Source organism: Xylocopa sonorina, chromosome 17, assembly GCF_050948175.1.
Source record: "Xylocopa sonorina isolate GNS202 chromosome 17, iyXylSono1_principal, whole genome shotgun sequence".
In the NCBI taxonomy this organism is placed as follows: Eukaryota; Metazoa; Arthropoda; class Insecta; order Hymenoptera; family Apidae; genus Xylocopa; species Xylocopa sonorina.
The window spans coordinates 1,908,330-1,935,369 of record NC_135209.1 but is presented as its reverse complement, the minus strand read 5'-3'; the positions used below and the strand labels follow the sequence as shown (position 1 = coordinate 1,935,369).

Genomic DNA, 27,040 nt, shown 5'->3' with positions numbered 1-27,040 from the left:
ACATTTTGAATGTAATGGCACTTGAATTTCCTTTTCAGAGCTTCCTACAATTTCTGCTATGCACTCTGGCAAGCTCATTCAGCTTTCCCTCCCACGTTTCATCCATACATTCACACCTTTGTTACTTTCCTTAATTAACCTCAGCTGGAACTCAATCGATACCTAATTACGTCGATTCTATTCTCACTTACAAACACTTCCATCATCACCTGAACGCTATTCTTCGCACGTATCGATTAAACTTAATTATCCTCGCGACTCTGCCTTCCTCTGCTTCTCGTGCAACAGATGTAATTTATCAGCTTAATTTCTAAATTGAAACTTTCAGTCTAATGGCTCGCGACGTCGATGAACCGAGAACAGAACACTTCCGGCTCTACATCAAACTCTATTACCATAAATCCTAGCCTAATCCTTTTTTATTATTCCTTGCACAGTCAGTTTGTATATAGAAAAATTGAAGTTTTTCAAAATTAATCTTAGGTTTTCTGTTATTAATATAAGCAGTTTACGAATTACTTAATATAAAAATGAATTAATGTACTCTAAATATCACCAATTAGAGACACCGTTGTTATGTAATTTTTTTCTTCACCCTTAATTTACTAGAATAAGTCCATACAATTAAGTTTAACCCTCTCTGCAATTTATTACAGTAACTAGTATGATTTTAAATATATTTATTTCTGTTCAACAACCCCACATAATTTTATTTCGTGGATCTTCTTTATTTCTTCATTTATCTTCAGCTTCTTCGATTGCTTTTATTTTTAATTATATTGTACAATATATAATACAATCCACTTGATAGATCTTCTTTATTTCTTCATTTATCCTTAGCTTCTTCGATTGCTTCAATTCTTAATTATATTGTACAATATATAATACAATCCACTTTATGAATCTTCTTTATTTCTTCATCTATCTTCAGCTTCTTCGATTGCTCTAATACTTAATTATATTGTACAATATATAATACAATCCACTTCAAGGATATTCTTCATTAGTTTTCCACGTTTCATTTTCTTCGACCACTTGTTACCTCAGTTTCATTAACTCTTCTTTATTATCCATTTCACATTCTCACGAATATGATTCTTGAGATGATTCTTCGTCCTCTAAATATCTTACAATTTTATTAATTCCTTTAGTATCGTTTTACATTCCATTAGTATCGTTTCATATTCTTCAACTACTTGTTACCTCAATTCCATTAACTCTCCTTCATTATCTACTTCGCCTTCTCACGAATATGATTCTTGAGATGATTCCTCGTCCTCTAAATATCTCACAATTTGATTAATTCCTTAAGTATCGTTTTACCTCCTCGCAAACTCGTGTCCCCTCCACTCAAGTTCCTCTTCAACGAGCACGCACTTTTTTATCCTCGTACCTGCGCTTGAAGCCATCGAAAATTGTCTTCTCCAATTATCCGCACCCTCGTCGATGTTCGAGCAGCCACCCCGCACAATTCCACTTCAACGATCCTCTTGTTGCTCACTCATTTCCATCTCGAAATCGTCCCCCAAGCCACTTGGTCCCCTAATTAAATGAGAATAATTAAATTCACCGTGTCGTTTTCATCAGTCGCTCGCGTCTCGTTCCCTCTCCAGTGTCTTTCGTCATCGCTGACCGGGGTCTGTGCGTTTTCTTCGACGGCCAGGCCGCTGCGTGCTCCTCTTCCGTTCCCCTTGCCCCACCACCACCGCCGCCTGTGCATGTTTCGAGTGCCGAAATGAGAGGAGCAGGCGAGAGGAGAGGCGAGAGCACACGACGGCACAAACGAGCTTCCAGAACGCGGAAAGCAACGCTCGAAATTCGCCCGTTTGCGTTCCGCTGTTCCCGTTTCGAGCACCCTTCAGCTGTACCCGGTAATTCGGTCGAGCGATTCTGCATACCCCTCGCTAACCCCTCCGTTTTCTGTTTACGATGATAATCTGCCGCGTCTACCATTCTACGTACACGTATTCATGATTGGAAGAGATGACTGTCATTGGTTTTTCTTTTTTTTTAGAAATGCTTCAGTATTGGAGGAAGAGTAACGAAGAATGATTTATAGGTTTTTTTTTAGGAGCCCATGGTACCTGTGTACATATGTATTGGCGTTTTAAATTCATCTTTTTGTAAGTTAAGTACTTCTACTTATACGTTGATAACCCGCCGCGTGTGCTATACCACGTACACGTATTCATGATTGGAAGAGATGACTGTCATTGGTTTTTCTTTTTTTTTAGAAATGCTTCAGTATTGGAGGAAGAGTAACGAAGAATGATTTATAGGTTTTTTTTTAGGAGCCCATGGTATCTGTGTACATATATATTGGCGTTTTAAATTCATCTTTTTGTAAGTTAAGTACTTCTATTTATACGATGATAACCTGCCGCATGTACCATTCCACGTACAGGCGTGCATTATTGGAAGAGATGACTGTCATTGGTCTTTCTTTTTTTTATAGGAACGCTTCAGTATTGGAGGAAGAGTAACGAAGAATAATTTATAGGTTTTTTTTTAGGAGCCTAGTGTATATGTATTAGCGTTTTGAATTCACCTTTTTGTAAGTTACATTCATCTGTTTGTAAGTTAAGTATTTCTGCTTATACGATGATAACCCGTCGCGTCTACTATTCTACGTACACGTATTCATGATTGGAAGAGATGACTGTCATTGGTTTTTCTTTTTTTTATAGGAATGCTTGAGTATTGGAGGAAGAGTAACGAAGAATGATTTATAGATTTTTTTTAGGAGCCCAGTGTATCTATGTATATGTGTACTGGCCTTTTAAATTCACTTTTTTGTAAATGACATTCATTTAAGAACCCAATGCATTTGTATACATATGTATTGGTGTTTTAAATTCACATTTTTGTAAATTACATTCATTTAAGAGCCCAGTGTATCTGTGCACATATGTATTAGCGTTTTGAATTCACCTTTTTGTAAGTTACATTCATCTGTTTGTAAGTTAAGTACTTATACGATGATAACCAGCCACGTCTACCATTCCACGTACACGCGTACATTTTGATTGGAAGAGATGACTATCATTGGTTTTCTTTTTTTTTGGAAATGCTTCAGTATTGGAGGAAGAGTAACGAAGAATGATTTGTAGGATTCTTTTTAGAAGCCCAGTGTATCTGTGTACATATGTATTGGCGTTTTAAATTCACTTTTTGGTAAATTGCATTAATTTAAGAGCCCAGTGTATTTGTGTACTTATGTATTAGTGTTTTAAATTCACCCTTTTGTAAGTTACATTCATCTGTTTATAAGTTAAGTACTTCTACTTAAATATTTGATTTAATGAAACTGTAAATGTAAAGTAGTTGATAAGAAGTAAAAAGTTTCATTTAAACAGGTAGATGTTTATTTAAAGTATAGCTCGGTTAATTAATTAGATAATTTAGCCTATAATGTACTTCTACTTAAATACTTGATTTAAAGAAACAGTAAATGTAAACTAGTTGATAAGAAGTAAAAAGTTTCATTCAAAGAGGTAGATACTTATTTAAAGTATAGCTCGGTTAATTAATTAGATAATTTAACCTATAATGGTTCCTCTACAGCAGCGGGATGGTAATATTCATATAACAATTATAACAATTTGTGGGTATAATAGTAGTGGTATTTTAAGTTTCAGCTAGTATATTTCTCACATAAAATTTTATTTTGAAGAATACTTTTTTAATGGGGTTCAACATTGGTGAATATGGTGTTAGAAAAAGGTGTCTCAGTCTTGTGAAATAAAAAAGAAAAATGAAAATTCTTCTGAATTTGACCAGTACTTAAATTGCAAAGGTACTGTGTGAGTACTAAGTAGTGAATTTAATTTGGAAAAAGCTGAATTTGATTTGCAAAAGGGTGAATTTAAATTGCCAATACTGTAGTGCAAACATATTTCGTTCAACAAAAATAAAAAAAAAATTTAATCAAACAACCACAATTGTTTTAAGATCAATAGAAATTCAAGTAGATTAACACAGTATAACTTGAAGACACATTTTGTTTAAACTTGAAGCCTGCCCTAAAGTAATGTAATTAAATTAAATTCTAAAGTAATATAAATTAAAAATTGGAAATTTACAACAAATCTGCTTCAATTTCAGATCAATACGATTCATTTACGTCTTATGAAATCTATTAATTCAATCACACGCTTAATCCATTCCATTTCCTTGTGAAAATGATCACAAGTTCCTTAAGCACCGTTCAACTTGCGCAATTTCTTCTAAAGAATCCAGCAAAGGAAATTAAAATGATTGACAGACTCGTATCAGCCGGGACGTGAAAAGTTCCCCGTGCGAAATACACAGAATTTAATTCATTCGAGGAATTGACTATTTTTAGGCGGGAAAACACACCTCGAATGAGAGCTTCGCCGGCGCGCCAAATCACTTTTCGAACCGCAAACGTCCGTGTTTATTTCCTGGACGACAAATGGCGGCACCGCGTTATTTTACAGCGAGCCTTGAACTTTAATGGACGACCAAACATCTTCGAGGATTGCTACATCGACGTTTGCGGAGCGAATTCGGTCTGTGTTTAACCATCGCGCAAAACGTCTTTGGTTGAACGTTGTAAAAAAACTTTAAACCTTGCAAAAAAAAAAAAACAAACGAGCAACGATTACTTAAAAAAAGAACATTAAACAGTCCTTCATTTTTTACAGAAGAAGATGATCGATTTTATATTGATAACAGCTGTTCAAATTCGTTACATAAATACTTGTTACGTCAAACAAAAAGATTAATAAAAAAAAAAAAGAAAATGAACATTAGGAGAACATTAAGTACTCCTTCATTTTTTAAAGAAGAAGATTATTAATTATATATTGATAACAGCTGTTCAAATTCGTTACATAAACAAAAAGATTAAAAAAAAAAAGAAAATTAACATTAGGAGAACATTAAGTCCTCCTTCATTTTTTAAAGAAGAAAATTATCAATTATAAGTTGATAACAGCTGTTCAAATTCATTACATAAACAAAAAGATTAGTAAAAAAAAAAAGAGAATTAACATTAGGAGAACATTAAGTGCTTCTTCATTTTTTAAAGAAGAAGATTATCCATTATATGTTGATAACAGCTGTTCAAATTCGTTACATAAACAAAAATATTAATAAAAAAGAAAGAAAATTAACATTAGGAAAACATTAAGTGCTCCTTCATTTTCTACAGAAGAGGATTATTAATTATATATTGATAACAGCTGTTAAAATTCGTTACATAAACACTTGTTACGTTAAACAAATAGATTAATAAAAAAAAAAATAGAAAATGAACATTAGGAGAACAGTAAGTCCTTCTTCATTTTTTAAAAAAGAAGATTGTCAATTATATATTGATAACAGCTGTTAAAATTCGTTACATAAACAAAAAGATTAAAAAAAAAAGAAAATAAACTAAGAGAATATGCAGAAATTCGTCAAAATCTTCCAAAGGATGATTATTAAAGAGTACAACGCAGCAGTCTCAAAGGATGTTCGAGAAGAAACGTTGGCGAGAGAAGATTTCGAAATCGTGCACGCTGCGAAACTTTTCAAGAACACTTGGAAAGTGAAAAAGGCTCTTTCTGCCGCGTGGTCCCGGCAACATTAACGGCGAAGGAACTTTAAACATTAGCTCACAGCATACACACACACACATACACAGAAAATCTCTCAGCTGAGTTCTAGCTGTACTGCTCGCTCTATTTCTAGCCAGCCGTTTCTGAAACTTATGAGAACCCATTTCGGAAAAATAATAATTTCACTGAAAACAATGAAAAAGTAGGGCAGAACGTTAATAAAATGTAACGAAGATAAATTTGAAAGACGGACAACTTCTTCATTAATTAGCACTATTATTCTATTGGAATGTTTGTCAATTAATTATGACCATGCTCATTAAGATTAGACTGTACTTATAAATATATAATTAACAATGTTTGTGAATTTCATGTGGAATTAATAGATTAAAATTATTCACTGTAGATAATTCTTATTAATTTTCGAACTTAAATTATTCATTGTTAATATGCTTATTAAAATTACACTATACTCATCAATATATAATTAACAATGTTTGTAAATTTCATGTGGAATTAACAGATTAAAATTATTCACTGTACATAATTCTTACTACTTTTCGAACTTAAATTGTTCATTGTTAATAATATGTAAGTGGTGTAATGTATTTGAACATATTAAAATTTGTTATTATCAATCTTTTCTTATCAATATTAATATATCAAATTTTTTATTTTATTAAAATATTACATATGGTGTAACTGGTGTAATATATTTCAATATATTAAAATTTGTTATCACCAATCTTTCTTTATCAATATCAATATATTAAATTTGTTATTTTAAAAATATTACATATGGTGTAAATGGTGTGTATTTCAATATATTAAAATTTGTTATCATCGATATTTTTTTTTTTAAATTTCAATATATTAAATTTTTGATTTTATTAAAATATTAATATATTTCAATATATTAAAATTTTTTATCTGAGATTCGACTTTGCTAGGAATGAACTCTGGTTTGAATATATTTTTATAAATTTTTAGACACTGTTATTACATATATTGTTCAAGCACAAGCGATACATTCACATTGTTCTTCTAACAACGCTCGCAGTAGCTTTATAAAGCCAAAAAATGTCGAGAAAAATGGAGGTCCGCGTTACGGCTACTCCAGGAATAATTTCTCGCTCGAAGTTGATTTAAAGTACGCGCCACTGGTATTCAAAATATTTTCAGACGATAATTTACGCGGCAACGCGTCGAGGATCGACGAAACGTACGGGGTATTTCGCCGGCGCGAGTGAAATATTTTTAAAACAGCTTATTACCGGTGGGTTCCTGTAAACCGAGGCTGTACAAGTTAAAATTAACGCCTTGACAACGTGTATGACGCACAGAACGTGGCATGTTGTACCAGCGATACCAGTTGTTCAAGCTTTAAACAGCACCATCGACGATGGTACCCGAGGGTGTAACGCAAAGTACACAAGAAATGACGAAACTCCAAATAAAATGTTTATTTGAAAGAATTCTACGCTCCACTTCCTTAAACTCGTTCTATTCTGATCCTCCGTTCCGTACGAGATTCCCTATCAACCCTTTTATCAAATGGAAATCGAAGCTGTTCGAAATTCCAAGCTGAACACGGTTGCTGGTTTTATTTCTGTGGTTGCATGTTTCGTTTCATTTTCTGAATAAACAGGTGTTCCCTGTAATTTATGTACATTGCGTCTATTTTATGTAATTTTTTTGAAAATGAAAATGTAATTAAACAGATGCAATATCTGAGTTTAAGAAACTTAAATGTAGAATTCTTTTAAGTAGCATAGTATTAGGATTTATATAGTATAATATTGGAATTGAAGTAAAGTAGATTTTAAAGAGTTTATGAATCACTATTGTCTTAATTACATATGGCTTTTAAAAATCTAAACTACTCACAAATGAATTTTAGAAAAACTCCAGAAAATATCCAATATCCAAAACATAAGGAGAAATTGTAGAAATCCAAGAAGACTACCACAATAACTAATTATCACTCCCTAAACTAAGACCTTTTATAACTTCCTAGTTCTACAACCAACCATTGTGACATAGACTACATATTTCTATTTCAATAAATATAGTATGGTATTGAGATTAAAGTAAGGTAGATTTTAAAGTGTTTATGAACCACTATTGTCTTAATTAGTATGGCTTTTAAAAATCTAAACTACTCACAAATGAATTTTAGAAAAACTCCAGAAAATATTCAATATCCAAAAATTAAGAAGAAATTGTAAAAACCTAAGAAGTCTATCATAATAACTAGTTATCTCTCCCTAAACTGAGACCTTTTACAAGTATATACCATAGTATGGTATAGAGATTAAAGTTAAATAGATTTTAAAGTGTTTATAAACCACTATTGTCTTAATGAGTATAGCTTTTAAAAATTTAAACGAATCACAAATGAATTTTAGAAAACTCCAAAATATTCAATATCCAAAAATCAAGAAGAAATTATAGAAACCCAAGAAGTCTACCACAATAACTAATTATCACTTCCTAAACTAAGACCTTTTATAACTTCCTAGTTCTACAACCAACAATTATCACATACACTACATATCTCTTCCATTTCGACAAAATGATATAAATTAGTATAAACTTATATTATGGAATATAAATGGAACATAAATATAAATTCCACATTAAAATATCTATAGTAATCTATACAAATCAACAGATGCTTAACATATAACAATAATTCCTGATCCTTTCATCCATCTGAAGTGGAACGCATCAAGACATCGTCAAAGAGCAATCTAATATCCTCTACAGAAGTAAATGACCCTGAAGATTAGCTAGAAAAACGCAAATGACCAAGGAACGAGTGTAGGAAAGGGTCCGCGGCCTGAAGAAACGTGGAACGGAGGCGAAAACGGGAACAGGAAGCTCTCCATCGAGGTGGAACGCGGGAAAAAGGAGTAGTCGAGTGAAAAAGGGAACAGACGGACGAAAGTCGGAGAGCAAAAGTGTACACGCGGCTGAAAGAGCTGCTCGAAGGGTTGACTTGGTTATTTATAGGATTACAATAACGTGACTTGATAGAACGCCAGGCGACGCAAACCTGCGTCGCGTGAGTAATTGTGGGTGTGCGTCGTCGTCCGATGACTATGCGCGACGCGGAGAACGAACGTTCCAATGCGATTAGTCTTTCAATTTCTCGTTTCTAGTTATTCAAGTCAATACCAAAAAAAAGCCATTACTTTGAATGAAATCAGACGTTAATTAATTTCTGTTATAATTTTTTTAATGCTCCCTATTGAGCCATTTTAAGTGTCCATCTATTTTGAAAATGGTGGCATCTATTTTGAAAAAGGTGGCATCTATTTTGAAAAAGGCCATTGCTTTGAATGAAATCATGTATTGATTGATTTTTTTTATAATCTTTTTAATGAATTGAGCCATTTTATGTGCTCATCCATTTTGAAGAAAGGTGGCATCTATTTTGAAAAAGGCCATTACACTGAATGAAATTTTTGTTATGATCTTTTTAATGAATTGAGCCATTTTAAGTACCAATCTATTTTGAAAAAAGATTGACATTGTCTGAAATGTAATTGCAAATTTCTTTTGCTGGTTCCTCGTTTTCAAGCAAGTAATTATTGACAATGTCCCCTGATTATTCAGAATTATTTAAATACAGTTTTATCAGACACTGAATATCAATACGTGAAGAATGATGACTGCAGACGTGAATCGAATTCAGTTTAGTAAATCACAATGCGAAATAACGTAGTAAACAAGATCAGAGAGTACGTTACTCACCTTTTTACTAGACTTGAAGACGTTACACTTAAAGGTGTTACTGCTTCCATCTCTGGCGATGTAGCTAAAAATCTTCAAGTCGTGACTATCGTGGGAGACATAGAATATCCTGGAACAAGAAATTGATCTGTGTAAATCTCGTATAGAAGAGATTACTCGTTACAAAGTAGATCCAACAAAATTACTTAAACAGTCTGACTATAGAACAAAATTTTTAAACAATTTGTGCATTTCTTATTACGAAAACTATCCAAAAACAGATAACAGTTTTTATTAGCAAGCGTTATCGCGAGCTCGCGTGTCTTTTCTAATGCACGCTCTACAGAGTAGTCGACCAGCAAAGTATATAACATAGTAATTCATCAATCGTCGCAGCAACAAGAAACCAATTACTCTAAATTTACAAACAAAATTTCCAACAAAATTACTTAAACAGTCTGACTATAGAACAAAATTTCCAACAAAATTACTTAAACAGTCTGACTATAGAACAAAATTTTTAAACAATTCGTGCATTTCTCATTACGAAAACTATCCAAAAACAGATAACAGTTTTTATTAGCAAGCGTTATCGCGAGCTCGCGTGTCTTTTCCACACAGACTCTACAGAGTAGTCGACCAGCAAAGTATATAACATAGTAATTCATCAATCGTCGCAGCAGAGCGCCAAGCATTAGTCGCAATCAGCGGAACGAGTAATCCGTTGCGGCGATTCCCTTCAGTCTTCCGCGATTTATGCGCGTCTCGCGCGTTCGCGGAAGAAAAAGAGCGCTTCCGGTGGCGGACGCTTTGACGCTGGCGCGGACAAACGCGGCTCAACGACTCTCAGCTACGCTTGAAACAGCTTCTGTATTTATTTCTCGACTTATTCTCGCGCATCGAGCGATATCTACCAATCGAGTTTAAGTTTTACACAAACTTGCTCTGTTCGAACAAATTAATTTATTAATTGGAAGCTGTTTCATCGTATCAAACGAGAGGGTGTGTTCGAACGTGATTTTTCATCGCTCGAAACTGGAAGTTAATCTTGAATTAAGCGTCGATCGAGAGTCGTGGTAATTAAAGACGTAGCTAAACTTGTTCTCGTCGATAGAGCTGGTGCAAGGATCTGTTCCCAGGAGGTAGTCGAACGATTCGCCTTACCTATATATGGGGTGGTGCATCAGGTATATTTTATTCTCGTCCATCCACTGTTGCTGCTTCTTCTGCGAAAAGACAGAACAAATAACGAGTCATTAATTCCACTATAATACGTAGGATGGTCTCGAGCAATGGAATGACGGGGTGACACGATGTTTCATTCAGTAAGAAATGTTAGAAAGCATTCGCGGCATTTGGAATTGAACGAGCCAGTGAGATTAGAATAACACTTGTAACTTATTATACAGTTATACAATATTATCACACAACTTATTATTATACAATATATATGCTAATATTGATACTAAAATTATTTGTACGATAATATCGTATAATATATATATTGTATATATATATACACAAATACAATATATATATTATACAATGTTATCGTACAAATAATTTTAATATTATTATATATTAATATTATTATATTATATATAATTTTAATATATTATATATCGTACAAATAATTATAATATAATATTGTATATATATATACAAATACTATATATATATATATTATACAATATTATCGTACAAATAATTTTAGCATCAAATATACACAGAGAAAATTAAATTATTCGTGTGAAGATTGTCTACCTTGGAACATGTAATTCTTATTAAATAATTCTTATGGATAATAATAAGTAGAAATTCCATTTCGCATGCAACAAAATACACGTGTATCAACATATTCATGATTTTATGTCCCATGAATATCTATATTGTATTTGTGTACTGTATATATATATTATACAATATTATCGTACAAATAATTTTAGCAGCAATATTAACATATATATTGTATAATAAGTATAATGTAAGTATATTGTATAACAACAATATTATCGTACAAATAATTTTAGCATCAAATATACACAGAGAAAATAAAATTATTCGCGTGAAGATTGTCTACCTTAGAACACGTAATTCTTATTAAATAATTACTATGGATAATAATAAGTAGAAATCTCCATTTCGCATGCAACAAAATACATATATATGTATGTTTTACGCGTGTATCAACATATTCATGATTTTATTTCGCATGAATATCTAACCAGATTTACGCAAGTAATTTACAAGAGACACGTTTCTTATGTTGCCTCTTTAATCTAGAAAATCGCGTAACTCACTTTCGCAAATTATTCGCGCAAGCATTATAAATAATCGTGTTATCTCGCGTTGTGCATTGATAATCGGAGGAAACGAAGCACGGATACATTCTCAATGAATTCTTTGAAACCGTTGCCTCTGATTCTTAGATCTTGGCGTAACAAGCCGAAAAGCGTGGCGCGATAAATCAGAAGCCACCCCGTTTGAGTAACAGTGGTGTTAGCGGTGAAATACTGCGACATTCAAGTTCAGCGCATTTTCGAACGCTGTTTTTAGTGTCCCAATGAATTTTAGACAAACGTGTATTTCAGTTTATTTATTGTAGAACGCACACCAAGAGTTCATTCAGAAGTACTTGCTGTAGACAATGACTGATACGAAGTGTTTGTTGCTCTGCGTCTAAAATCTCTATTTGCAACTCGATGAGACGATATTTAAAGAATCTAAAATGCACACTTAATCTCCAGTATTATTAATTAAAATCAATATTACAAATTTAATATTTGATCTACCATTTGTTAACACGTTGACGCACATTTTTGACTTTACAATCGCCCTCAGAAACACTTTTTTTCAATTATTTATGACTGCCAGATGAAATCGGTTGTAAATTGTATGTTTGGAAGTGAAAATTATCACATTTGGCCACAGTTTTCCCAAAAAACTTTCGACGGGTATAATCGTCATTTGCTCAAGAAAACAACTAATATGCTGTCTGGCATGCTATCACTTCTTTTCTAGATGTGTTACTCAATAATTAACAAGTGTATGTGTTAGTACACTTCGTATTAACGCTGTTCTTTTTTTATTAATTAAAAACGGCTATAGCCGTCATTTGCCTACATATCGCCAAGGATCGGACGACTATAAACGTCATTTGCGTCAACGTGTTAAATCTAATACTCCTCTAAGTAAAATGAAGAATAATACTTAATTGAAAGCACATTCTGAAAAACTGTACTTGACAAACATAAGAAGAAAAGCAACGAAATTGAAATTGTTAAATCTAATACTCCTCTATGTAAAATGAAGAATAATACTTAATTGAAAGCACATTCTGGAAAACTGTACTTGACAAACATAAGAAGAAAAGCAACGAAATTGAAATTGTTAACTCCAATACTCCTCTATGTAAAATGAAGAATAATACTTAATTAAAAGTACATTCTAAAAAACTGTACTTGACAAACATAAGAAGAAAAGCAACGAAATTGAAATTGTTAAATCTAATACTCCTCTAAGTAAAATGAAGAATAATACTTAATTAAAAGTACATTCTGAAAAACTGTACTTGACAAACATAAGAAGAAAAGCAACGAAATTGAAATTATTAAATCTAATACTCCTCTAAGTGAAATGAAGAATAATACTTAATTAAAACATTCTGAAAAACTGTACTTGTCAAACATAAGAAGAAAAGCAACGAAATTGAAATTATTAAATCTAATACTCCTCTAAGTAAAATGAAGAATAATACTTAATTAAAAGTACATTCTGAAAGATCGCACTTGACAAACACAAGAAGAAAACTGACGAAATTAAAATATATAAAATCGAAATGGAGATTTCAGAAACTAAACAGTTTAAAAGCTCGAATACACTTAACGTCACCCACAGTTGAGGGATTAAAGAAGGGATCTTAAGAACGCGAGGATGCACTCGTAGAAAAATTGCAGAGAAACAGTAAAGTAGAAGCAATTCCAGTGGTAACAGCGGTCGACACGCAAGAACGAGCAACAGCAGCAAGAGTAAACGTTCGCGCGTAAATACACGGCACGATTACCTTCTTCTTCCGAAGAGTGACTTTCAGCCCGTCCACCGATACCTCCAGCGTCACTTTCTTCTTTTTGACCCCTTTGGCCTTGAACTCGTACTGGGGACAGAATGAACGCTGAAATAAACCAACCGCTCGTGGGCAGCCGCCGCAGCGCGGTTTAATTAGAGATTATGCGAACTCACGCGGATTCTTCGCATCGCCGCCACGATCTCCACTCGGCTGGTCGGTCGAGGAACCTCCATAGAGCCGATGAACTGCGGACAAAATGTGTTAAAGTCAGAATCAGAGATCGTACCTTGCAATGTCGAGAAAAATTTTTTTCAATCAGAGAATATCCTTCTTAACGTGTTTTTTTTCTTTGTTTTGCAAGAGAAACTTGCAAAAATTACTCTAATATACTAAAATTAAATTAATATACTAAACTCTTTTAGTTTTAATGGTTCAGCGTGGTTGTTGGTCGCAAGTGTCCAAACGCGAAATTTGAAATATTTTGTAGTAACAATTATCAGATAATTGTTTTAAAATCAGAGAACATCTTTTCTTTAACGTGGTTCATTCCTTGTTTTGCAAGAGAAATTTTTAAAAACTCATATATTGAACTCTTTAAGTTTTAATGGTTCAGTGTGGTTGTTGGTCGCAAGTGTCCATACACGAAATTTGAAATATGAAATTTGTAGTAACAACTATCAGATAATTGTACGATATATTATGCGAACCAATTTATCTAATATTTATTTTTTATATATACTAATATCTATGACCTTTTATAAATTCCCAATTAATTTTCGTCTATCTATAATATTACTGTTGGTTTTCGTTGGAAACCAAATATAAAAATTAATCTCTTGTCCTCGAATGAAAAGAGATGGCATTTCTTTACAGATATATATTTCTAAAGTTTATCTTATTTTGCTTAAGTTTTATCTTTGTTTGCTTTAGATAATTGGCTCTATGTGTTTTAATTTTAGTTCAGTTTTCTAAAGAGAATGCAAGAGAAAGGTCAGTTCCAGTGCGTGGAAACAAAGAACATTATAGAAAAATAAATTGCTATTAGTTATTTATAAAACCCATTTCCAACAATTATCTAAATAAAAATTGTCTTTCGAGATGAATCTTAATACCAAACCGTTTTCCATCCTCTGACTGGGAGACGTTGAGTCATCTCAGCTATCTCCAGTCTCCCTGCAATTTTCCTAATTGTTCTAGCCATTTATTACTCTGATTCGCCAAGACGCTCGAACGTGGAGATAAAGATATTTACGAGCCACATAAATGACGTTGGATATTTTGAAAATTATGTCTCAGGCAATTTATTACTATTTTTTCGTATCATTTATGCTGTTATTACACGCACTTTAAACATATCTCTGCTTACACTTCCTGCAATATAATTTATAATAACTCGTGCGAAGTTACATAATTTTTTGTAGTAATTGATTGCTTTGAAAGTTTTTAGAAAGAAACATTTTTAAATTGAACATATCTGTTCTTCATGACCAAGTGTAATTGAACATATCTGTTCTTCATGACCAAGTGTTATTAACCCTCTATGGGCCAAATTTATTTTTACTCTGCAAATGCTTTGCAAAGTATTAAATTTGAGATTTATTTCCGATTAATAATGCTGCCAACTCTTATTGATATTATTATTAGCTATCTTCAAGACGTATGTGTCACCTGATGAAAAAATTTAAATTATTTAGTAAAACGTCGATATATTAACACATTGCTGACCAGTCACGAGTTAACTCGTGTTTTCGTGGCCAAGAATTGGTGACTACTCACGAGTAAACTCGCAATGAGCTTTTTTTCCGCATTTTTATTGTTTTCACGTTGCACTGTTGGAAATCTTGTAGTGTAATTATTTGCTCTGCATACCTCGAGTTGTGTCTCGCTTGTAAGACCAACCAAGACCCGATATATTTGTAAAACTTGTGGTGTGCCATTACACGTAGGCGATTGTTATACTTTTTATCATATGAAAAAGAAATATCAAGAGTTGAATAATAAATAAAATTTATTCAAGTTTATTTATATTGTTTTACTTCCATATTCGCTTTCAAAACAATAGCAGGGCACATGATGTCAATTTTCCAGAAAAGTTGTTGGTCTGCAATGTGTTAAAATTATTTGGTAAAACGATATATGCGATATATTAATATGTTACTTGAAAGTTACACAGATCCATAGAGACTTAAAATATGTATGGCTGGACGCGCATTTAGCAATCCGTATTTAGAAGTTGCCTACTGAAACGATGACCTGGCCACGTGTTCAGTCGCGCCACGTGGTCTGCTCCCACGCGACTGTACAAGGTGCGAGAGTCGATCACACATCTCGAATAGGGTAGAAACAGGATCGATCGCGAGTAAGAATGGATCGACTAATGTTCGTCGCGACTAGTTCTTAAATATTTCAATAGTTACGCGAAAGAGTGCTTACAAGTTTGTATCTGTACTCCATAGATGATCAGACTATAGATATGCATATTATAGAATGGAACTAAAGAGAATAAATGCTTATTACAGAATGTGTTTTAAGTCTTGGGTTCGATACAAAATCCTAACCTAGCTGTGATGTATTCTTGGGTTCAGAATTGGACAAATGGATATGTTATGTAGATCAAGTTTCTATATAATTCTGTACTTATAATTTATATTATTTTATATATATAATATGTTCTATATAATTTCTATATGGTTTCAGTATAATTTTCTATATAATTTCTATATGGTTTCAGTATAATTTTCTATATAATTTCTATATGGTTTCAGTATAATTTTCTATATAATTTCTATATGGTTTCAGTATAATTTTCTATATAATTTCTATATGGTTTCAGTATAATTTTCCATATAGTTTATATCATTTTTTTTATAGTTTTTATCATATAAAACGAATCAAGAGAAATATATTAATTTTCGAGACGTGAATTAATCTGGATCTTAGATACATTTATTTCTCTATATTTTTTAGGAGGATATCGAGATTGATGCAACAAACGAAGTAACCTATCGAACTGTACTATTTATTGTTAGATCGTAAAACGGAGATCGTAGCGCTATTTAAATCCTTAATAATTTCTATAATATCTTAATAATTTCTATACTTCTATTCTAGTTTTAGTATAATATTCTATGTAGTTTCTATAAAATTCTACATATATAATCTTATGATTTTATCTAAGTAAATCTGAATTGTTTAGTCATATAAAACGAACCAAGAGAAATGTATTAATTTTCAAGACGTGAATTAATCTGGATCTCAGATACATTTTTCTATAATCTATAGGAGGATATCGAGATTAGCGCTATTTGAACCCTTAATAATTTCTATAATTTCTATAATTTCTATATTTCTATTCTAGTTTTAGTGTAAGTTTCTATATAATTCTACATATATAATCTCATAATTTTATCTAAGTAAATCTGAATTGTATAGTCATATAAAACGAACCAAGAGAAATGTATTAATTTTCAAGACGTGAATTAATCTGGAACTCAGATACATTTTTCTACATTTTATAGGAGGATATCGAGATTGATGCAACAAACGAAGTAACCTATCGAAGTGTACTATTTATTGTTAGATCGTAAAACGGAGATCGTAGCGCTATTTAAACCCGCGCTTCTCCTTTCACTCTCACTTTTTTATTTTGTTTATATACCATGCTAAGTAACACCGCATACTGACGTAATGTACCAGAAAATATTTGCATACAAGCTACATCAAGGTTACATATCGAACGTCCTTAGTAACTTAATACGATTTTTTTTCTTTTTAATTATTATTCTTAAGCGCTGAATCCATGATGCTAATATTATTATATCCATTATATATTTATGTAAAATGTATTCTAACTTAATGTTGTGGAAAATTCATATTTTTTAGGTCAACTGATCTATGTAAAGAGATTTAATGAATTGGATTATTTATTTTAAAAGTGGTGTAAGTCCTTTTTTAAAAAATATAAGATATGACGTAATTTATGCTTAATTTAGTGTAAACTTTTTATTTATAACTAGTTAGTATTTGATATCTTAAAAAATGTCTATGCTTTGTTCAATTTAAATGTTGTATCACAAGCATAAATAATTAATAATACCAATATTTTGTGTTAAGTTTAATAATATATAAATATAATTACGTTCATAATAAAAAATGCTAATCCTATTTTATTTCTTGTTATTATTTATAAACAAACTTGGATCAATACGAGATATATTTTAAGTGATATTTGTTACATCAAAATTGAAATTAAATGATATTTACAATTGACTAATTATGAAAGTGATGTAAATCTATTTGCAGTCTGGAAATTGTAAATTATTCTAGTTAAATTCGCCTGAAAGAAATTTATATAATCAAATTACATATTGGTAAATTAGTACAAACATTCTTAGACTTCACATAATTAGCCTATATTTATTAATTGCCAAATCTGCAAACATTCAATTTTCTTGAATAAAAAAAAATGGACTTGCACCGCTTTCAAAATAAATGGTCCAATTACAAAATTAAGTATGCTATGGATATTGGTGTTGATTATTATACTTTTTAACTCAGTGAAAAGAAAATTAACATTAGGAGAACATTAAGTGCTCCTTCATTTATTAAAGAAGAAGATTGTCAATTATATGTTGATAATAGCTGTTCAAATTCGTTACATAAACAAAAAGATTAATAAAAAAAAAAAAGAAAATGAACATTAGGAGAAGATTAAGTGCTCCTTCATTTTTTAAAGAAGAAGATTATCAATTATATATTGATAACAACTGTTCAAATTCGTTACATAAGCACTTGTTACGTTAAACAGAAAGATTAACAGAAAAAAAAAGAAAATTAACGTTAGGAGAACATTAACAAAAAAGAAAGAAAATAAACTAAGAGAATGTGCAGAAATTCGTCAAACTTCTAAAGGATGATTATACTTTTTAAGTCAGTGTACATTTTCTTCTGACAATCATGAAATTTTAAATAAAGCTGGCTATAGATAGAGGACACAGTGTAACGCACGATCGAAGAGTGACCAAGTTTCATGGTCTATTCGAATAGCGCGAAAGAAAGGCAACGCGAACATCGCCCCAGCCAAGAGAATCATCCGTGGCTAAAATTATTGTGACTTTACTAGGGCGAAAAATTTCACCCGCAAAGCAGGACGGCGTTTAAGCGAAATGTATTTTCATTCGCAGCTGTTGGATCGTGGTTAACAATGCATGAAGAATATTTCGAGAGAACAGCACGAACCTTATGCAGAACTGGGATATTTCGAACGAATCACCTGAATAACTCGCTGACGATCCATTTTAATTGGCAACAATTTTATCACACGTGCAATTTATACATTTACTTTTATATAATAAAGAAAATTTGTATCACGTCTATTGAGAAAATAGAAAATGTATTATTGTCCAAAATAAAAGAAGCAATAAAAATAAAAATAATATTGTACATTTATTTTTATATAATAAAGAAAATTTGTATATCCATTGAATAACTAGAAAAATGTATTATTGTCCAAAATAAAAGAAGCAATAAAAATAAAATTAAAATTGCATTAAAAAATAAAATATATCCTTATATATGATCATATGATATTTAATATACATTAATAAATTAAAATAAAATTAAAATTAGATTTCGATACACAGAAAGAATAAAGAAATATATTATGTATGTATATGTATATTAAATATGATAGAAATGTATTGTACATGTAATGTGTATTAAATATGACATAATCATATTTAATATACAAAAAAATATCATATTTAATATATAGTAAATTATCATATTTAATATACATTAAAAAATAAAAATAAAATTAAAATTAGATTTCGATACACGGAAAAAATAAAGAAATTGCTCATTTAGTTTAAATGCAAGATTTTAAAGGACATCACTTTGCTCGAAAGCTTACAAGTTCAAAGGTAATCGCACTGAAAATTGTTGCACTTCTCATCAGTCAAGCTCCCAGATAAAATGAACGTCTAAAGTAACCTGGACTTATGAAAACGAAGATCAATAGCCGTCCCACTGGGATGAAAGTAAACGTTAGCAAATCCCTATGAGAAAGTTACATCGTGAAAATCCTAACTACAACCTGACTAACAATTGTGCAGGAAGTAAATTAGTTATGAAAGATATTAAGGAACTTGGTATAAAATTAGAAAGAAAATCATTTGTTTGCATATACATCAAAATCTTAATTTAATTAAAAAGAGAAAAAGAAGCAATTTAAAAATAAAATCCACCAGAAAAAAGAGAAAAGTGGGAAGAAAAATACTTAATCTAAAATTAAAATCTTAAAATACAGAATAGATTACCCTAACATTTTAATTACAAGTTTATATTTTTATAAACTTTAGTAAAACAAGGCGAATGTTTATAACGTACGTATATTTTACTTTGGAAATTTTGCATACTTTTGCATCGTGCAATATCTAAACAATCCAATTATTAACTCTATTACTACACCTGCACATAATCCCATCAACGCTATACTATTATCAAAATATTAAACGTTTCTAAAGGTATTGATGAATTATTAGACACTAATCAGTTAAACCAATAGCTTAATAGAAAATAACATTTTAAGAATAGAAAACACAGCATCTGGAAATTTGAAAAACAAAAATACATATTTGCATATATACATATATAGATAACAAAGGATAAGAAGATAAAAGCAAAGTTCAAGAGTGACTAACAGAGGGTATGAAATCATAGATAGTGAAAGAATTTGGAATGTTCAGATAAGTAGTAGAAACCAGCACTTAAATACACAGATTACGATTACGTCCAGACCCTAATCTCTCTAATCACGACCAAAGTTCAAGGTTGTTCCCTGTTTGGGTCCCTCGAGTGCACTCAGGAGGACTTTTAGTGATTCGTTTCGTCAACATGAAAGAAGTTGAAATTCATGACAGAAACTGCACAATTACAGACGAATTAATATTCTAATTAATTCTGAATCAGTATCTTCCTATAGTCGAACAATCTCCAGACCTTAATTTCGCATTTCTAATTGGACCGTTTATTTTGAAAGTGGTGCAAGTAAATTTTCTTTTACAGAACATTTAATGTTAGCAGATCTGACAATTAAAAAAAATAGGCTAATTATGTGAAGTCTGGGAATGTTTGCACTAATTTATCAATATGTAATTTGATTATATAAATTTCTTTAGGCGAATTTAACTAGAATAATTTACAATTTCCAGGCTGCAAATGGACTTACACCATTTTCATAATTAGTCAATTGTAAATATCATTTAATTGCAATTTTGAAATAACAAATATTACTTAAAATATATCTCGTATTAATTCAATTTTGCTTATAAATGATAACAAGAAATAAAATAGGATTAGCATTTTTTTATTACGAACGTTAATTATATTTATATATTGTTAAACTTAGCACAATATATTGGTATTATTAAGTATTTACGCTCTTCATGTGGCAGTGTTTTGAAATATTCATGATGCACAGAAGGTATAGAAGGCAATAGTTGTTGCATATCCTTATATTTTTCAAATGCAATAGGCTTGGCATCGTGATGCAATATTAAATTGAACAAAGCATTGGCATTTTTTAAGATATCAAATACTAACTAGTTATAAACAAAAAGTTTACATAAAAATTAAGTATAAATAACGTCATATCTCATTTCTCTTAACACTTTGACGCACATTTTTGACTTCACGATCGTCCTCAGAAACACATTATTTTTGTTCGATTGTTTATGACTGCCAGATGAAATCGAGTGTAAGTTGTATGTTTGGAAGTGAAAATTATCACATTTTGCCACAGTTTTTCCCAAAAAACTTTCAACTGCTATAATCGTCATTTGCTCACCATGTCATTTTTTCTGATCCCAAAGCAAATGACTGCAATAACCGTCGTGACTATACGCCATTTGCTTTACTAATTCATTGTATTTACTTAAAATTCAAGAAAAAATACAGAATAAATACTTCGTCTTCAAAGAATCATCTTTCGACTGTTATAGCAGTCATTTGTCTCTAGCTACTCAAATGTTCCAAAGCGAAAAAAAAACAACTAATATGCTATCTAGCATGCTATCACTTTTTTTCTAGATGCGTTACTCAATAATCTAACAAATGTCTGTGTTAGTACACTTCGTACTAACGCTGTTCTTTTTTTATTAATTAAAATATGCACGACGGCTATGACCGTAATTTGCGTACACAAGGATGTGACGGCTATGGACGTCATTCGCGTGCACAAGGATCCGGCGGCTATAGACGTCATTCGCATCAAATCGTTAAAAAAGGACTTAGAATCACTTTAGAAGAATCACTTTAGAATCACTCATTAGAAGGACTTTGAACATAAACGGTTCAGTTATTATAGCCCTCGAAAATCTGGAATAAATATAGGATACATAGAATGCCTACGTCGAAGTGGGCTGGGAACTTCAAAGGGCTGAATCACGGGTGGAACGCGGCGGACGCTGAAGAGGAACGACGACGGCTGGAGAACGGCCGCGAATAGCCGTGACTTGGGGGCCTCTCGCCGTTCCCATCGCCGGGTGACCGCTTTACGGTGCGCTTTACGAGCTTACGCGTGCACGGGCGCGAAAGCTTCAACCTTTCCAAGAAAACGTACGCGGCACCGCTCGAATAAACACGTGCAGAATCCACGTCATCGCCCACCCTGCCCTCCCCCCATCCTGCTCCACGCGTGTGTCGCGACGACGGAGAACGTTCGCCAAAAATACACGCGTCCCCCTTTGTCCCTTCCTCCCTTTCCTTCGCGTTATTGTCGCGATTGTTGCATTCGCAGGCCATCGATCGTGCTTTTGCACAGAGCTTTGCTGAGAACCCTATTGCTCTTCCTTGACGATCGTTGGATGAGCTGTGTGTGTGGAGGTCGATTCAGAAACGTGGAACGATGGGTTGGACGAGTGAATGAATATTGATTTTTGATGAGAATTCTGTGCGACAAAGATGAGGTAAGATGGTGAGTTGAAGATCGTATAGCTTTTTGGAATGACTTTCCTTGGCGTTATTGCCGCGATTGTTGCATTCGCAGACCATCGATCGAGCTTGTGCTTTGCTGAGAACTCTATTGCTCTTCCTTGACGATCGTTGGATGAGCTGTGTGTGTGGAGGTCGATTCAGAAGCGTGGAACGAGTGAATGAATATTGATTTTTAAAGGACGAGGCAGTTTTAGTGGGAGACCTGCTTTGGGTCGAGGTTACAGGGATGAGAATTCTGTGCGACAAAGATGAGGTAAGATGGTGACTTGAAGATCGTATAGCTTTTTGGAATGACTTTTCTTGGCATTATTGTCGCGATTGTTGCATTCGCAGGCCATCGATGGTGTACAGAACTTTGCTGAGAACCCCATTGCTCTTCCTTGACGATCATTGGATGAGCTGTGTGTGGATGTGTGTGTGGACGTCGATTCAGAAACGTGGAACGATAGGTTGGACGAGTGAATGAATATTGATTTTTAAAGGACGAGGCAGTTTTAGTGGGAGACTTGCTTTGAGTCGAGGTTACAGGGATGAGATTCTGTGCGACAAAGATGAGGTAATATGGTGACTTGAAGATCGTATAGCTTTTTGGAATGAGAATTCAACTGGTTTAAAGATATTTTTGATAAATTCTGTTGAAATATAGATACATAGTGCTTTGTTCTTGGTTGGAAAAAGGAACGGTGAATTTGAAATGGAAGATTAGGGTTGATGAAGGATTCTGAGTTACCTGCTCTCAGGTATACCACTGTGATCTCTGCTATATTACAAGTATACCTATATCGTCACTTTTAAGCTAGCAGAATGAAAAATAAAATAAAATTCTACCGTGTATCAGTCTAATAGACATCCTAGAATATTCTCTAATTTTTTCAGATAGGTGATATCAAATAATTAGAGAATAAATATACAATAAATGTAACATTAAATCTCTAATTATCTGAAAAAAGTACGCATATTGGAAACTAATATTCTCGTTGGTAAAAAAACCTTTCAATTACTTTGAAATTGTCTGCACATTTAAGCTAGCAAAATGCAAAATAAAATACAATTCTACCGCGTATCAGTCTAATAGTCATCCTAGAATATTCTCTAATTTCTTCAGTTAAGTAATATCAAATAATTAGAAAATAAATATATAAAATACAATTCTACCGTGTGTCAGACTAATAGTCATCCTAGAATATTCTCTAATTCTTTCACTTAAGTAATATCAAATAATTAGAGAATATATAAAATACAATTCTACCGTGTGTCAGACTAATAGTCATTCTAGAATATTCTCTAATTTCTTCAGTTAAGTAATATCAAACAATTAGAGAATAAATATAGATGTAACATTAAATCTCTAATTATCTGAAAAGATTGCCGCTATTTAAAGTACGCATGTTGGAAACTAATATTCTCGTTGGTAAAAAATCTTTCAATTACTTTGAAATTGTCTGCACCGTTACGAACATTAGATACAGACATCGCTGTAATGATAATGGCTTGGACAGCCCAGTTGTTGTGAATCGGGTTGTCCGCACGCGCAGGTGTACATTTTTAACAAACAGATCGGCTGTTTCCGTGACGGAACGATGCACTTTTTAGTTTCTCGGAAACACTTGCGGTTTTATGCGGCCGTTTCGATGGGCCGAATTGTGCAGTAAATTACACTCGTCGCTCGTCAAGTATTTCGGGAAAGCCGGATCACCGTGAATGACTTTGCGGTGAAATTGGAAAGCGCGGAGAATAAAACGTTGGAAACTCTCGCGCGCGTATATACACCGTTACAAATAAATATCAAAGGCTGACTTGTACGTTCAAAACAGAGATGAAAAAAAGAAATATTAAATTGGTCGACGAGAAACGCGAATGGAATATTTTTAAACATTAGAAACCGACAGAACACGTTTAAGCTGGTTTATAAATAAACTTGATTTAAAACCCTCTGTGAATATTTAATTATCGATGACAGTTTGAACTGTTGATGAAAAAAAAAATTTAGACACTGATAGAACTCGTTTGAGCTGGTTATAAACAAAATTGATTTAAAACCCCCCATAAATATTTAATTAACAATAACAATTTCAACGTTGATAAAAAAAAAATTTAGAAAATTATAGAACACATTGAAGCTGATTATAAACAAAATTGATTTGAAACCCTCAGTGAATATTTAATTAATGATAACAGTTTCAATGTTGATCAAAAAAAAATTTAGAATCTGATAGAACACATTCAAGCTGGTTATAAACAAAATTGATTTAAAACCCTCTATGAATATTTAATTATCGATAACAGTTCCAATTTTGATAACAAAAAATTTAGAAACTGATAGAACACTTTCAAGCTAGGTATAAACAAAATTGGGTTAAACTCTCTGTGAATATTTAATTATCGATAACAGCTTCAATGTTGATAAAAAAAATGTTGAAACTGATAGAACACATTCAAGCTGGTTATAAATTGAAAGCGCGGAGAATAATAAATTAAAAATTGATTTAAAACCATCCGTAAATATTTAATTAATGATAACAGTTTCAATGTTGATAAAAAAAAATGTAGAATCTGATAGAACACATTCAAACTGATCATAAACAAAATTGATTTAAAACCCTCCGCGAATTTAACTATCGATAACAGTTTCGATGTTGATAAAAAAAAATCCGTTGCGTCTATTTGAAAAACAAACAGTCGAATGAGAGAAAATTATTGCTGTTTCATGCACAATATAATCCCAGGATATGATCCAGAGGTCCGTTAGGCAACTCGGTGTTTCCATTCTCGTTTCAACACTTTTCTCGACCGCTCGTATTTCGAACGTTTTAATGCCTGCCTCCCGCGGGATAACCGTCCCGGCAGTTATGGTTGTAACAACCGTTACTATTCGAAAGACAGAGATTACGTCGCCATCGATAAAGGCAGCACGAATGTACGCGTTTTCCCGGAAATCACTCGAAATGGAAAGATCGTTCGCTCGTGACTCGAGTCGATCTTTCTTCGTTGGTAAAAGACGCCATCTTTCACGACGCGAACAATAGGGGTACGAATCGAGCAGATCCATCCTTGAGTCGTGCTTATTCAGCGTTTGGTAATCGCTGGACACGCGGGTAATTGTGAAACTTTGATCTTTCAAATGGTAAATTGGAAGAAGAGAATTATGGTGCTGGATTGGGTCGATTGGCCTAACATGGAACGAGTACAGTCAACCCTCCTGTAACACTGTTTCCATATAACGCGAAGCTAGAACCATTGAACTTACAAATTCTATCGCAAGATAGATTCAGTCGATCCTTAGTGGAGAAAGAACACGTTGATGCTTCGCCAGATGGTTAAATGTTAAATAGAAACCACTATTCACTGCGTTAAGTAATTTGGAATAAGAATAAAGCAGTGTGCAAGGAAAATACGAGGCCCTTGAAATTGATCTTAAGAATTTATGCGTATTTTTTGACACCTTCTACTTTGCACTATAGAATTCTTCTTATTTCAGAATAAATAAAAAATAAATAAATTCTACTATTCAGAGACCTTTCACAATAATTTCTACATAATTCAAAGACCTCGCATTCCTTGTATTATCAATGTCGAAGCATTAAATGTTAAATAGAAACCACTATTCACCGCGTTAAGTAGTTTGGGATAAGAATAAAGCAGTGTGCAAGAAAATGCGAGGCCCTTGAAATTGATCTTAAGAATTTATGCGTATTTTTTGACACCTTCTACTTTGCACTATAGAATTCTTCTTATTTCAGAATAAATAAAAAAATAAATAAATTCTACTATTCAGAGACCTTTCACAATAATTTCTACATAATTCAAAGACCTCGCATTCCTTGTATCATCAATGTCGAAGCATTAAGTGTTAAATAGAAACCACTATTCACCGCATTAAGTAGTTTGGAATAAGAATAAAGCGATGCGCAAGAAAAACGCGAGGCCCTTGAAATTGATCTTAAAAATTTATGCGTATTTTTTGATACCTTCTACTTTGCACTATAGAATTCTTCTTATTTCAGAATAAATAAAAAAATAAATAAATTCTACTATTCAGAGACCTTCCGCAATAATTTCTATATAATTCAAAGACCTCGCATTCCTTGCACCATCAATGTCGAAGCATTAAATGTTAAATAGAAACCACTATTCACCACATTAAGTAGTTTGGAATAAGACTTAAGCGGTGTGCAGGGAAAATGCGAGGCCCTTGAAATTGATCTTAAGAATTTATACGCATTTCTTGATACCTACTTTGCATTATAGAATTGTTCTTGTTTCAGAATAAATATGTACGCAACAAAATACTCTTTATAACATTCCTCAAATAAATTCTAGAATTCAGAAACCTTCCACAATAATTTCAATATAATTCAAAGACCTCGCATTCCTTGCACCATCAATGTCGAAGCATTAAAAACGCTGGATATCAACATTCACGCCTCTTAAAAACGATCCCACGCGTTCATCTTCAAGAAATAAAAAAAAGCAACGCGCTAAAATCCAACATGGACGCCAGTTTCTCCGGATCTAATCAATTCGAGCCGTGGTTTCCCACAATTCTAAACATCGCCCCTACGTTTACGCTCGCGTATTTGTCACACTTAACCGTTAACGAACTGTGTATAATCTTTAATCACAGATAGGATACCCTTAAAACACATAAGAGCGGATCTAACAGGCCATAAAGGTTCTT

At 32.6% G+C, this 27,040-nt stretch overlaps 1 protein-coding gene across 1 annotated transcript in view; it reads right to left on the bottom strand.

The window, feature by feature from the left end:
- Nucleotides 1-27,040, bottom strand: part of LOC143431237 (carboxyl-terminal PDZ ligand of neuronal nitric oxide synthase protein) — a 51,033-nt gene that overhangs the window by 15,705 nt on the left and 8,288 nt on the right. The window contains exons 3-6 of the mRNA XM_076907814.1: nt 13,542-13,613; nt 13,366-13,455; nt 10,467-10,528; nt 9,324-9,432 (exon numbers count right to left, since the gene is read on the bottom strand). Of these exons, the coding sequence (XP_076763929.1) occupies nt 9,324-9,432; nt 10,467-10,528; nt 13,366-13,455; nt 13,542-13,613 (333 nt within the window). The remainder of the gene's footprint in view (nt 1-9,323; nt 9,433-10,466; nt 10,529-13,365; nt 13,456-13,541; nt 13,614-27,040) is intronic.